The sequence below is a fragment of the Caretta caretta genome, chromosome 16 (genome assembly GCF_965140235.1).
Source record: "Caretta caretta isolate rCarCar2 chromosome 16, rCarCar1.hap1, whole genome shotgun sequence".
NCBI lineage: Eukaryota > Metazoa > Chordata > Testudines > Cheloniidae > Caretta > Caretta caretta.
The window spans coordinates 21,275,160-21,291,065 of NC_134221.1; the positions used below are offsets into that span (position 1 = coordinate 21,275,160).

At 40.4% G+C, this 15,906-nt stretch overlaps 1 protein-coding gene across 1 annotated transcript in view; it reads right to left on the bottom strand.

Annotated features, from left to right (window-relative positions):
• Positions 1–1,509: 1,509 nt before the first annotated feature.
• The window catches only part of LOC125623683 (N-acetyllactosaminide alpha-1,3-galactosyltransferase-like), a 69,744-nt gene continuing 55,347 nt past the window's right edge, over positions 1,510–15,906 (bottom strand). Inside the window, 3 exon segments of the mRNA XM_048823408.2 lie at positions 1,510–8,138; positions 8,140–8,193; positions 8,195–8,383. Of these exon segments, the coding sequence (XP_048679365.2) occupies positions 7,694–8,138; positions 8,140–8,193; positions 8,195–8,383 (688 nt within the window). The 3' untranslated portion in view covers positions 1,510–7,693.

The following is a 15,906-nucleotide window of genomic DNA, read 5'->3' on the forward strand; positions in this document are numbered from 1 at the left end:
GATTTTTACAAATATAAATTTATTTCAATTTTAAAAAGAATCGATCATGTTCTCTAAGTATATACGTTTTAAGGACATATTAATTAGTATTAAAAACTGACTATGTGAACTAAAGCATTCAACAATCTCTCCAAAACCAAAACAATTGGCAGAGTACCCTGAAAATCAAGAAGTCCACACAGCTTCCTTCTCCTCCCGCCATTCTTATCTATTCCCTCACCAGTGGCTCTTGTCCCTTTCTCCCTTCTCCTATTATCCACCCTCTGGCTTCAGCCCCTACCCTGACTCTTATGCATTCCAGCGAGGCTGCTTTCTCCGAGACGCTGTCTGGGTACCAGTAAGAGTGCATCATCCTTTTTCTTTGTGCTGCCTAAGTGTCACCGTGGGGGGTGGGAGCTTTGAGACCACCAGAGAGTCAGTCTCCCTGCTGCATTTTCAGTACCCAGTGTCATAGCTGGAGGAGCAATTGCAAGGAAAGTCATGTTCTGCCCCCCGGCAACCCCAGGATGGAGCATAATCAGTCCAGTCACACATAGGCAATGTGAAGAGTTAAGCATGCTCAGTTCAGACAGAATACTCAGAGAATTTGGCTTCTAAACTCTGGCATATCTCTGAGTATGCGTGAACTGAAATTTTCAGAGGCTCATAACTTATTCACATTTGGGCAGATTTTCATGGAGGGAACAAAAGGCATACCCCTGTCACTATGGCAAATTTCTAGTCATGTAGGTACTAGAATTTTTCAACAAAATAGTTGTAAGAATTTTTTAACATGGCAAAACAATGTATTTTTCCTTAATCTCAGTCTGAGAAGCAGCTGTACAGTTTTTACTGAAATTTTCCAAAACAATTCACTCTGAAGCAACCCTCTGACATGGAAATATGAACTCAAATGGTTAAAGTTTGGCAACTGAAAAGAGGGTCTTCTGCAAAGTTTTGAGCAACCTTAACTATAGGTATTGCTACCTGCACCATCTACGCTTAAATAATCCTAACATACTTAACTGCTCTGAGACTAGAAAAAAATGGTCTTTTTAAAAATCTGAGATTCATGGAAGACTGGGGTATGAGAAGGAAGCTCCCCTGGGTTAATATAATTATAGAGTATTGGAATTAGCTAACAATGTTACTACTCTTTACCCACTGATATCCAGAAGCCCATTTGTATGATATGGGGAAGCCTTTATAGGGCAAGTATTCCTGGAATTGCTAAACTTCAAGTGAGTTTATTATAGCTGTTACTACTATCAATTTCAGCCCAGAAAACTCAGGTCTAAACAAATACAATATTATGGGAGCTGATTTACATACAGAGTAAAGGCAGAAGAGTTCTAATACATGAGATGCATGTATTTAACATTTACAATATCACTCAATAAGAATACCTGTATATGTAATAAGGTGTTTCTGTAGCACTGTAAGTGTGTGATGGTTTATAGCTCAGTTAAAAAAAAAAAAAAAAGCAATTCTCCACCAAAAATGTTATGCTTATAAAAACCACACAGGATCTTTTATAAGGGAAAAGGCAATACGTCGCATTTATTGAAGATACAACAATCAGCATATGCATTCAGTTACCACACACACCCACCCACCAGTTGATGTTATAATTACCAGTCCAGAGTCTGGATCAACCTAGTGGCCAGCTAGGTTGATCACTGGTAGGGAGGAGCCAGGTTCCATTGGTCATGACACAATGCTCCGGGGAAGTCTTGGCAGGACGAACCCAAAGTTTTATGGCAAGGCCCCCTGTTTCTATAGTGATTTTCCTTCATTGGGACCAATGAGTTTTGCACTGTTATGCTGTAATCAATTGTTATTTGACGAGTGCTTGTTTTCTTAAATTGTTCTTTTCATTCTTTATTACAGCTATTTTGTCCCCATTGATAGGTTCCTGTCTCATCTTTAGAGTCGTCCATCTGCCCTCCTCTGACATTTTAATAGGGGCATGTTGCAGTGTCTTGGCCGCCCTTGCATCTGTTTCTGGTTCCTCCCTTGTACATCTGGTTCAGTGATGGCCTTCATACTTATCTTTTAACACACACATTTCTCATTCACACACAAAACAAAATTAATTTACACAGAACATTTTGAACAGGAACATCAAATTGCAATGCAAAAATACCCCAATCATTGCATTCTTTTCCTTATTTTAAAATGCTACATCTACAACAAATTGGTGACCCTTTAAAGTCTGTCACTGCTTTTGAAATCAGCACAGACACAGATTCTGGCTGATGCATCTTTACCAAATGGCCTATTAGGCCGTTCCTTTCTACCATTCAAAAAGGGTGGCTGGCAAAATATAATCAAATCATACACTAATACATTTAATACATGCTACATTATTATCTCTTTATTCTTTATTCTAAATTATATAAAATACAAACATAAAATCCAACTACTACACAAGAAGTATACAATCTGTTAGGGTATGTCTACATGCAGTTAAAACCTGCAGCTGACCCATGCCAGATGACTCAGACTTGGGCTAAGGGGCTGTTTAATTGCAGTGTAGACGTTGGGGCTTGGGCTGGAGCCCAGCCTGTAGGACCCTGAGAGGTGGAAGGGTCCCAGAGCTTGGGCTGCAGCCCGTGCCTGAACCCACAATTAAACAGCCCCTTAGCCCAAACCCACGCCACCTGGCATGGACCAGCCACAGGTATCTAATTGCAGTGTAGACATACCCTTAGAGTACAAAAAGGGACACAAACAAAGGGTGGGAGGGCTTGGGAAAGACAAGCGTTACAAAAGCAAAAGATTGTGTGACCGCCTTCTTACTTTAAGTTAATATGTAGTCATTACAGTATGTAGGAAGCAGTGGTGGAAGGCTAATAAAAAGGATCTTTAAGGAGGGATGCAATTCAGTGTGGGTAGTATTCTTTATTCTGATTGTATATCATTGCAAGACACATAATATGAGTGCCCTATGTAAATAAAGTAGCACCCCGTTTATTTGACCCTCCATTATCTGCCTCTCTGTATTAATAGAAGAGCCAGCGCACGCAGGTCCAGAAGCGGGCAATCTCTCATATGGCCACTAGATGGCACTGCAGCTTCGCACTTTTCCATTCTCCAGTTTATGTGAATTTTTGATTATCCAATCTGGCTCTGGTCCCAATAAGATTGGATAAACTGGGTTCTGCTGTACTCCAAATATTTTATGATTTGCAAATGGCAGTACATAAAACCAGTAAGCTACACTGGTAGGATAAATTGATCTTTTAAGTTTTATATATAGTGCACATCATCTATAACTTAGCCTCTAAGCAATGGCTCCCTGCATTTTACTGGATAGGATCACAACATCTTTTTGAACTTTGATCTTTTTTAAGTTTTATGGTATTCGCCAAATGTAGGGAAAATTTATTCTTGAGCATGTCTGCATGGGGACACTCAGAAAAGTTAAGATGAACTAACTGTAGGTGTGAATTTAAAGAGCATTAAACCCTTGTGTGGGCTTTCTCCTTCAGAAATAAAGTGTCTTTTATTCACCTTAATTTAATCCTTTTAAAGGAGATTAAGCTACTGCTGACTTTTATATATTGCACATGACTGTTTGTGTCAATGCTGTGTGTCTTAGAAATTGACTTAGGCCAAGCTAACTTTGTAATGTAGCCCAAGATTAAGACTTGAATGCTAGCAAGGTTTCATTATGACCTTGTATTTATACAAAGCTTATTTTAGTCATTAATGGCATTTTCAAAGAGTAAGACAATTCACAGTAACAGAACCTGAACACACACCTGAAGTCACACCGGATGGCATTGACCCATTGTTATGATACAAGTTGAGCAATGAAAGCCTGTCATTTGAAGTGAGCTGTAGCTCACGAAAGCTCATGCTCAAATAAATTGGTTAGTCTCTAGGGTGCCACAAGTACTCCTTTTCTTTTTACATTTTCTGAGTGTTTCAACAGAGGCCTTCAGCCCTGGATCTAGGGTGACGAAATATCCTGATTTTATAGGGACAGTCCTGATATTCAGGGCTTTTTCTGTTACTCCCCCATTCCCTGTCCCGATTTTTCATATTTGCTGTCTGGTCACCCTATAGATGCCATGAACAACGATACATTTTAACAGTGCAGGACAGGCTACTTCAAAGCACTGTACTGACATCCATTTTGCATTGCATATAATATTAAATAATGTAAAATTTTCTCACTGGGTGCAGTACTTAGCTGTATAGAGGGGAAACACTAGGATTCTTTTAAATATGTGTGTGTGGTTTTGGTGCAGGATTAATTCCCAAGATGCACAGAGAGTGGGCCTTGGGAATCTCCAGCGAATTTTGTGTACTTTCCCAGACTGACTGCTAGGTGGTACTATTGTGTAATGCAATAAATATTCCGCTGCCATTTCCCATAAGATGGCAGGTTAAACAGGACCAGTCACCAGTGCCTGTTTATTTTAATTTTCTTAAAAAACTGAATTCAGGGCTGGCTAAAGGTGTCATATAATAACATCTTTTCAAAGTGATGTCCAGAGAACAGCTATAGTGTAGACCATAGCAGTGCAGGTTTCCCTACATCACTCACTGCCCTAGAGTGACCACTTTTAGGCATGACAGAGTAGTTCAGTCTCCATGGCTATTAAATTTTGTTCCCTTGCCATGAGATTGCCAGTAAGGGTATCAATTGTGATGGAGATTCTTGTGGTGTGATCACCTGGTCAAGTCGGAAATGGACTGCGACCCAAAAACTCATGGCACATAGGACAGACAGCCATCAGGTGATAGTTTACAGGTAATCGGTCATACAGGTCACCATCCACCTCCAAAACACCTTTTAACAGAAATACATAATAACCAAACTAACAATTTTTGATAAAATAAGAATATTTTTTAACATTCAAGATTTACAACAAAATAAAGCAAATAATTTAAAAAACATTGTCAATTTGTATTTTAGGAAGAATTTTTAAAAAAAGAAACCTAAATTCAGTAACTGTTAGAAGATGATTTTAAGCCCTTAAATTCATATAGCCAGATCTAATACTATATACAAAACTCAATATTATCTCAAACATTCCCATCTGTATTCCAGATCCAGTCCCAGAATGACACTGTTGAGGGTGTTTCCTGCTTCCCATCACTCCATGCTTATTAAAACTCAAGTCGACAGTATTTTTAAATATCCATTTAAGGTGCTCAGGTACTATGGTGCTGGAAGCCATACAAGTATCTATATACACAGGAAAATCTCTCAACATGATTCTATTTTAATATGGTACATATCAGCCTTCCAGATATAAGGCCTCACTGATGCCATTTAATAAAGAAAGAGCAGCCCCAAAATCTCCAAGAAATTTTGTAAAAGGAATTAACTTCTTTACTTAACAAAAAACTCACGCTCCACCACAAAACAAAAGAAATATTATATCCTTCCCATGTTTCTAGTATTCCGTTTAATAGTTTTGCTAGGATTTCACAGTTTCTTGGTGATAAAAATAATTTCACAATATAGTATATAAAAATACAGTAGTATGAAGTCATCACATCAACTTTCTTATGGTCATTTTCTGGACCAGGGCTAAAACAGTTACTTTTCATACCATGATCTCATGTTCAGCTCCTAATGGACCTCTTCAAATGTGCCTCAGCATCCTTTGCACTGATTCCCACAGCACTTCTTGTGGTGTACTTCTGGCATATGAAGAGGATCGGTTGCAGAGTCCAATTTAGTGAAATGCTGGAGCCAGGGAATGGAACAAAGGCTCAGTGAAATCTCCAGAGAGCTGATAGCAATGTCTCTGTTGCTGGAAGCTACAGATATGGAATGCCTGTTCTAGGCAAACATTCTGTTAAAGCAGAGAGAAATCCAGCTGCTTGTGCCGTAACCTGATGGACTACAGAATGAGAACATCACTGAAAGAAAAACAGATGGTTCTCTGAAGACGTCCACGCAGTATGCAGCAGCAGTCAAAAAAGCAAACGGGATGTTAGGAATCATTAAAAAAGGGATAGAGAATACAACGGAGAATATCTTATTGCCCTTATATAAATCCATGGTATGCCCACATCTTGAATACTGCATAAAGATGTGGTCCCCTCATCTCAAAAAAGATATACTGGCATTAGAAAAGGTTCAGAAAAGGGCAACTAAAATGATGAGGGGTTTGGAACAGGTCCCATATGAGGAGAGATTAAAGAGGCTAGGACTTTCAGCTTGGAAAAGAGGAGACTAAGGGGGGATATGATAGAGGTATATAAAATCATGAGTGGTGTGGAGAAAGCGAATAAGGAAAAGTTATTTACTTGTTCCCATAATATAAGAACTAGGGGCCACCAAATGAAAATAATGGGTAGAAGGTTTAAAACAAATAAAAGGAAGTTCTTCTTCACTCAGCGCACAGTCAACCTGTGGAACTCCTGGCATGAGGAGGTTGTGAAGGCTAGGACTATAACAGGGTTTAAAAGAGAACTGGATAAATTCATGGAGGTTAAGTCCATTAATGGCTGTTAGCCAGGATGAATAAGGAATGGTGTCCCTCGCCTCTGTTTGTCAGAGGGTGGAGATGGATGGCAGGAGAGAGATCACTAGATCATTACCTGTTAGGTTCACTCCCTCTGGGGCACCTAGCATTGGCCACTGTTGGTAGACAGGATGCTGGGCTGGATGGACCTTTGGTCTGACCCAGTATGGCCGTTCTTATGTTCAGGGACTGTAGCCTGTTTCTGGATGGTTTAGCCACTTAGGAGTACATTTTCAAAGTGTTGTGGGTGGCATTTTAGGATCAACATAAATAGGAGTCATGTGATTAGACCTCATACTACAAGAATCTCTCTACAGTGGTTACTCTTCCCCTCCACTGCACGCCACTCAATCCCCCTTTAGCTGAATGGAGGTTGATTCAGGGCAATCATTTCTTCCATCTCTTTGGTGCCCTGTTCTTGTTCAAAAGAGGAGATGTAATAGTGCCTTTGAAACATCAAATAATCCTCAGCATCTCTATGAGGTAGGTATATATTGTAATATTCCCATTTTACAAGGGTAAATTGGAGGAAAGGATAAGCAAGTTGCCTAAAGCCACACAGCAAATCAGTACTTAGAACTCAATTGCTCCTCAGTCCCTGATCTGTACTCAGACTGTAGACCATACCACTCTGATTATAACAAATAACAGAGGAACATGTAACTTTCTAAACACAGTGTTATACTCCAGAGACATTGAGAAATCACACTGTAGGCAGACAATGGATAACTGCAAACTCAAAAGCAGTATGACAGCTTTGCTTTTTTAAGAGATTTCTACTGTTGAGTCAAAGGCATCTTCTCCTTTTATGAAAGTGAGAAGAGATGTGTAGAAGACTTGGACAGCAGCAGTGGATCTAATCAGTGTAAATTTTTTACCCAGTATTTTCCTTTCCGCCTTGCCCGATAGCATAAATTAATTTTATTAAATCGGATTTTTACCAAATCTCTGCTGGATGTGTTTTTCATGATAAACAAGGTCAAGTGTTTTCCATCCCCTACCAATATGTTCTAAAATTACTTTATATTTACATATAATTCTCCAGCATCAGTAAATTATTCAAAAAGATGAGGAATACATTTTGGCTTATCTTGCAGTTTATGGAACTACATTTTAAAAAAATGTTATTTTTTCTACCATCTATTGGTCATGTCATGATCAGACTCTGAACTACAGCAGATTAGACTTTCCAATGCTACTCTCCCAGGATCCTTTATAAATTAGGAGTTACTTCTGACCTCATCATATTTCTTTGGCATCCATGATAACTTTACATTTTTTATATCACTATTTTTGCCAATTTTGTAATCCCAGCAGTATTCCGGAGATAACAGTTTAGTAGGCTTGTTTATAAAATAATATTTGTTTAAGTGGCTTTCATCATGCCATATTGCTTCAGTGTTCCTTTCTTTGTCTTTTTTAATGCCTTCATAACATTCCCTGGTAAGGTTGAAAACACGAAGAGGAGTACCTCCAAAGACAGCAGCATGATAATAATAGTCCCCCTGCATCAACGGAATATAAGCTGTTGACTGGGGATTTCTCTCATAAGTGAATTTCTCTTTATCTGCCTTGTAAAACCAAGCTTGGAGCTGTGCTACAGACTCATCAAGCGTCTCCAAACCATAGTCACTCTGGAAAACTTGATCCACGTCCATACAAAACAAAGTCTACTTCATACTTGATGTGGCTTTCAATAAGGTCCCCTATGGTCTTAGTGCATCATACTTATATCTTGCCATCGGCTTTCTTTATTAACTTGGAATACTTTAGATGTCCGCAGGGGTCCCAGTTCTATCAAAGGCATTTTCGAGAGATCATCCACCATAACGTAGAAAATCACTTTATGGCCAACCATGAAGAAACTGTCTGCAGATATTAAGAAGGTTTTTTAATACTTATCGAGATACCTAGAAAAAAATGGGAAAATCATTAACTTTCTTTATCTACAGTTGGGGAATAAACTAGAGTCAGTAGGCCACATTCATGTTAATGTAATCCTGTTTCAACAGTATTCCCTTAGAGCAGTGGTTCTCAAACTTTAGCAACTCAAGGATCCCCATTTTGATTTAAAATTTTGCTGCAGACCCCCAAACCCCCCACTCCACCCCTTCCCCCAAGGCCCCAGCCCTGCCCCATCTCTTCCCGCCCCTGCTCCGCCCCTCCTCTTCCCTGCCTCTTTACACACCCTTCCCCGCCCTCCGAGCTTTTCCTGCATGCTGGGAAACAGTTGTTTCCCAGCTTGCAGGAGATGCTGGGAGGAAGTGGAAGGAGTTGATCAGCGTGGCCTGCGGACCCCCTGGAATACCCTCGTGGACTCCAGTTTGAGAAACGCTGCACTTGGGAACTTTTAGTGCATGCCAGCAGGGTCCGCCTGGGCCAGGTTAGTGCATAACACAGTAGTGTACACTAGAATTTACACCCCTCTGGTGCAGACTAATGCACCATGTTGACAATCCTTCAATTTCTAGAAATTATTTTTCAGAGTATTAAGCATTATGTAGCACTTCATACGTTCAAAGCACAGCTTCCATTGACCTCATTTACAGATGTGAGTGCTCAGCACTTCTGCAAGTCAGACCCCAGCATCTCAAGACAGGCACCCAGAAAATGAGGACCCAACTGAGGCAAGTTGGGTTTAAGAGAGTTGCATCACACAAACTCTGTGGTAAAGGCAGAGATAGAATCTAATTCTCCCAGGCCCCATTCAACTGCCTTAACCATGAAACTGTTCTTTCTCTTCCTGCAATACCCTGCCACATTCTCTCCATATCTTCCAACTAATTAGATTGTTGTCTGTAGGCCCCCTACCTCCTTTACTAAACAATCCTGGTTCTTCCCTTGAGCAGATCCATCCTGTGCATTGAATGGAGTAGGAGTCCTAGCATTTCTTAACTACTGAGTCCCTGATTTGCAACCTTAAGAATGTTCTTTTCATATAGGTTGTGTGTGTAATTTCCTAGGTATTTAAAAAAACAAATTGAAAAAACAAATTCCATCATGGGGCATCATATTCACACGCTCATGTTTGATCATTAGAACTGGAACCTTTAGATCCACCACACAGAACTCTGCTACTTGGTCTAACAGAGTGACTGATGGTAGTAGGTCGTCATCCTCTATGTGGACCAGCACTAGGAGGGGGATGAGACATATTTTTGCCAGTGGTTTTCACAGATATTTGCTGACAGCAGAAGAACACTGAGAATCACGGGTTCCATTCCAGGCTTTAGTGGGCATAGACTCTTCTGCCCATTTGCCCCAAAGCTTAACCTCTTCTGTTTCATGCTCTTCTGTCTCAGTCCTGTCTCTTCATTAGCTGGTCCCAGTCTCTGCTCCTCAGGCTTCTTATCCCAGTCCCCTTGCGCAGCCAGCTCCCCTCCCACCCCCTACTGATGTTCCCATTTCTCATCTCAAAGTCCCAATCTCAGTGTCCACTCAACTCCCATCAGCTCCTTGGCCCCATCTTTTTGACCAACCAGTCCCAATTCTCCCCCACACACACTGGCTCACCATTAGATTTATTACCCTCACTTCTACCCCACTGGTTCCCAGTCCTACTCTTTGCCCAGCCAGTCCAAGTATCTCCCACCAGTTCCTCATCCAATCTCAGTCATTTGCCCCCCAATTTCCTCCCTTGGCTTCCAGCCTCCTCCAAACTCTCAGATTCTTTTTCTCTCCCCCGCCTCCCCCCCTGCAACTACCTCAAGTTGCTTGTCCAATTTACCCCCCCATCTGGCTCTTTTCAGAGCCAGAGAGTATTTTAATGAGGCAACTTCCTCCTTCTCAGTGCCTGGGCGCCAGCTGGGGGACCACTGAGAACACAGGAGACAGTTTCCCTGCTTTCATTTCAAGTACCAGACCCAGCTTGGCCTGCAGCTCATCAGCCACCTATAGCCCTGGTCTGCAGCATGCTCAATGTGACCAAATCTTCAGATTTTAGCTGTAAAGCTCTAGCAAATCTCTACTTAGCATGTGCGAACTGCAGTTTTTCTAAGGTTGATAACTTGTCCAAATTTGGGTAGATTTTCATGGATTAGCAAAAGGCACATCGATGACACAATGGCTATCTCCTGCCAAATTTCAAGTTCCTCCAAACCATGGAAGTGCAAGACGTTCTCAAAGAAAAGGACACCACATTTTTTTAACATGGGCAAAACAACATTTTTACAAAGCTTAATTCCTGGAAACAGCTGAAACATTTTGGACAAAATTTCCAGCTAGCATGGAAAATTGCAGCCGAAACAGTTTAAATTTAGTAAAGTTATGTGGTGCTAAAAACAGTGTTTTATAATGGGAAATGTTGGGCAATTTTATTAATTGGTGGTGTTACCAGTTCCACCTATAATGTCAAACTGTTAACTTATAACTTAATTATTAATGTTAGGGTAGTTAGTGAAGTAAAGTAAAGTTGCATCATCATTCTACTTTATTCTTATTAAACTGTAAAAATTACTATAGTTTTAGTTAAAAGAAAAGGAGTACTTGTGGCACCTTAGAGACTAACCAATTTATTTGAGCATGAGCTTTCGTGAGCTACAGCTCACTTCATCAGATGCATACCGTGGAAACTGCAGCAGACTTTATATATACACAGAGAATATGAAACAATACCTCCTCCCACCCCACTATTATTACCAGCAGGACAGTGGGGTGGGAGGAGGTATTGTTTCATATTCTCTGTGTATATATAAAGTCTGCTGCAGTTTCCACGGTATGCATCTGATGAAGTGAGCTGTAGCTCACGAAAGCTCATGCTCAAATAAATTGGTTAGTCTCTAAGGTGCCACAAGTACTCCTTTTCTTTTTGCGAATACAGACTAACACGGCTGTTACTCTGAAACCTATAGTTTTAGTTGCTCCTCTTTGGGCCTGTTCTGCTCCTATTCATACCAGTTAGAACAGAATAAAGCCCTTTATTTTAAAATGTATCTATAAATGTGTGTAGCTCCAGAAAGGTTCTCAGGAACCATATGTCTTTGACCTTTGTTTTCTGGGATAGAGTGGCTCATTGGAACAACAGTATAGATTACTGGAACACAAGACTCCCTGCTTTCATGCCTCATAATTTCCAAGAACAAACAACTGTTTTTAAGGCAGCAAACCTGCCATGTTAAAATGCAAGTATCAAAAGAAACTGCCAGCATCTGCAGCCATCTCCATTTGAATCCAGACAGCATCCCTGAACTTTAAAAAGCTCTTGCAAAACCTTTTTAAATGGAACATGTTGACTTTATACTTCTGTATATTCAGAAAACCACTTCTGCCATTGATCAAAAATGTTAATGTCTTGGCTTGTAGCTGAAAAATACGGACAGAAAAGTGACTTAGTCTGAATTTACAGCAGGTGGGGGATAAAATGATTGCAGTCTTCAGATCTTGTTAACGAGCTTGAATTATCTGCTTAATGTTCAAACAGATTCCTTGGAAACCACCAGAGAGGGTAATAATAAAAGAATTTCCATGCCAGAAATTCCTCACTAGATGGAGTGGGAACATTTTAGGAAGAATTGGCTACTGGAAGTTTAGTTTGTGACTGCAATAAGTTTCTAACAACTCAACAGGATTTTTTCCTCCCTTAATTATACACTTGATAAGTGGGACAATTTGGGAAATCTGTCTGTACTCGTGATTTCTGGTTGATATTATGAAGGTGTTACTATGAAAATTGCTGTATCACTGAAAGCCTCTATATAAATGTGGAATCCACCATAGACTGGCAGGGTCATGTCATGTCTCTGCCAAAGCAAGGACAATGGTAGGGCCATCAGCTATTCAAGGGGAAACACCTTGGGGACAATGAGCTTGCTAGTCTGGAGAGTGGAAATTCTCCAAGCAGGACAAAAAGAGGTGACAAAGTGGGCGGTTATTAAAAGGACTCAAGGGGGACGACTCAGAGCCACACAGGAAATTTTGGACAGGAGAAGAGGAGGAGATGGACCAAAGTCACAGAAGATGAGCTAGGGCAGTGGTTCTCAAAACTTTTGTACTGGTGACCCCTTTCACATAGCAAGCCTCTGTGTGCGACCCCCCCTCCCTTTTAAACTAAAAACACTTCTTTACATATTTAACACCATTATAAATGCTGGAGGCAAAGTCGGGTTTGGGGTGGAGGCTGACAGCTCGCAACCCGCCTTGTAATAACCTCACAACCCCCTGAGAGGTCCCAACCCCCAGTTTGAGAACCCCAAGGTTAGGGGGAAGAGGCTCCCTGTCTTGGAACAGAAGTTATGAAGCTGCCAAGGAAGGATCTTGGATCTCAGAGAGGACCCTGACACAAGCCCAAAGAATGCTCTGGATTAGTGAGGAAACTGAGGCAGGAAATGCATATAATGCTTATTATTTTTGTATAGATGTCTATTTCTTTTACTATTAAAGAGCAATAGCACGTTAGAATGTTGTGCAAAGTGTCTTATGTTTCACGTTATACCTATCACATTGCTCTTGAAGTTATAAATGGTAAATCAGAAGATTCACATGGTGGAGTTCTGGGAGAGAGCGTGTTTAAGAGATTGCAGGGGCAGTCTGAGGGCTCAGCACTGGTTCCAGGGAGTGACCAGGTCTTTTGTTGCACTGCCTCCTGAGAGCTGCACCCCAAAAATGTGCTCAGAGACCCTAAGACAGGGGCATAGCCGTGGCTCCATTAAGACTCTGAGGGCTTAAAACATGAGATTCAGCAGCTGGATCCCCTTACAGCTGTTTGACAAGAGGCCAAAAGTGGGTGCTGGACTATACCTGTAACAATAAGAAACAGAAGAAAGCCAAGAGAGGTTTTAATTTTTTCCCTGGAAAAGTGAGAATAGATTTTGGTTAACAAATTTACATAATTTTTCTGTTCTTATCTGCTTTAAAAATTGTTAAATAGAAGCAGCCAAGGGGCTGAATTTTAGCATGTTCAGAAGATAACTGTGGGCTGTTAAATAAGTTTTATTAAATCCAATCCCTTGTCCTTATGAAGGCAAAAATTCCACTGAGTTTGAGAGATTTGCCTTCTGTAGAAGTTCAGGGTCACACCCATTCCCAAAGCTGAAATTCTTGCATCAGTATTAACTCTCCTTTATGTCCCTGGCAGAGCCTGTACTTACATAATCTTTTCTTGAATTCTGATCTCTTTACTTTTGTTTTTTAATAGTCAGCTTATTAGCCACAGTACTGTGTTGAAGCAGAGTGTTCTAGAGACAGTTTCTCTCCTCCATCAAATGTAGTTACAGCCCATATATGATCTGTTAGAGATATCTGATCAATATATGGTTTATAGATACCAGTTGCTGTTTCTGTATTGTCTTAATTAATAAGTATGTGATTACTGTTTGTAGATGAGTTTTCTTCCCCTATGGAGAAAACACTGAGGACAATTTGTGTAGTGGCCACTAGTCTTCTTTGATGGCAGTTGATTTTCTTGCCTGAATCAGGTCTTTGGAGGCTTTGGAATTGTCCTGGGGACAAAATTTTTCAGCACAGTCCTGTGAGGGAAAGTGCTCTGCTGGAGTTCTTGGGGGTAAACTAATTTCAGACATCTCAGAGGGACAACGCTAGCATTCATAGTTGTATCATTTGCAGTCACTGGCATCTAATGCTCATGTTATAAAATAAATACAGTGGAGATTTAACCCTCATCCAAAGTGTCTCATTTGGTTCTGCCTAGAAGGGGGAACCCCTCCATTCCACATGGAAGGGCCTCTGTCAGGTTCAGAGATGTGTGGCAACAGGGAGTGGAGATAGGAAGGTGCTGCTTTGCACAGCACTGTGCCTTGCAGAATGCAAGATTTCAGCAGATTAGTGTTCTCTTTTGGTCTTTACACAAGAAACGTAACAGGAAGGAACCACACAGGCATGGTGGGATCAAAATAACTGTTTACACCAACTATATACAACATGCAAGGCCTAGTTACATATACTCGTACTCTGGCAGGGTTCTATGAAACTTAGAAGACGCTGTACCCCTAGACGTTTCAAAAACAATTTAAAGGGATATTATCCAAGTCATATACATTACAGGAAATAATGGTGAATTACGTCTCCAAAGAAGAGCTGTGGGGGACCCCATGCAATCTTAGTATGGCTCCCGCTAGAGCCGTCTGTCTGGGAGGAGAAGCGGACAAGCGGAGTGGCAGGTATTCCTACAGGATGACTCCTATCTCTATGAAGACCTCTAACGTTGGGAAGGGCCATGGCCTCCAAACTCCTCCAGAGGGGATGGGTATAGAAAAACTGTGAGGTTTTTGCAAGGGGAGGGTTTTGACTCCACATTGACTTTTCTTACACCAGTCCTACCTTTTTTAAAAATCACTTGGCTTTAATAAAGTTCCAGTTCATGATTATGGAACCTTGACATGGCTCAGAACTACTGAACAGTAACTATAAAACAGGAGTAGTAGGATTTGAAGAAAGTCAGGGGAGGAAGAATGGACACTGGATCTTACACTTCTCAAACAAGATGAGCTGGGGAAGCTGCATTATTTTACAACTTTAGTGTGCTGCTCCTGCTACAACCCCACCCTTCTGTCTTCTCAGTGTAAATTGCATCATCTACCATCTGTCACTTCTGAATTTGGTCCAGTAATATTTCATAATAAACTCCAAACTGTGCAGTCTGAGAAAATTAAACTTCTTGGGTGCTTGTGATTCAAGATTGTCTCAACCATTGCATGTCTGATATATAAAGAGTGGGTATATAAATGTATGTACATAATATAGAATTGTGTGTGCTTGAAAAGTGTTACATATCCATGTCAACATGTAACAGACTGAATAATTAAGAAAACTTTCTTAGAATAACAAGAAAATAGTGGAAAATAAACCAGCAGTTAGGTTCTAAACTTTTAGAAGTCTGAGCTTTTGGGGTTTTTTTTAAAAGAGGAAATAGTGGTTGATTTTAAAAAATGGCAACCATATTTTGAATAAATCAAAACAAAAAAAAAATTGTTTTTGACTTTGAGCCATATAATGCAGAATTTCTGAGTAGAGAAAACATTACAGTTTAGTTATAATTACCTTCTAAAACTTGCTATTTATAGAGTATGCTAACAGGTAAATACAATTTCGTTTTACACAATAATATTTAAGAAGTGGGGTACATGCAAGTGCTGTGTATACTCTATACCAGGGGTTCTCAAACTGGGGGTCGGGAGGTTATTACATGCGGGGTCGCAAGCTGTCAGCCTCCACCCCAAACCCGCTTTGCATCCAGCATTTATAATGGTGTTAAATATATTGAGTGTTTTTAATTTATAAGGGCGGGTCATACTCAGAGGCTTGTTATTTGAAAGGGGTCACCAGTACAAAAGTTTGAGAACCACTGTTCTATACAAAGGAAATCTTCTAAGAGTTCTACCCTCTGTTTTTCATCAGATGTTCTTCTTACATGCCTGTGGCACATAAGCTAATATAGACAGATGGTTATAAGGTATATTATGGAAAATATGCTTGTATT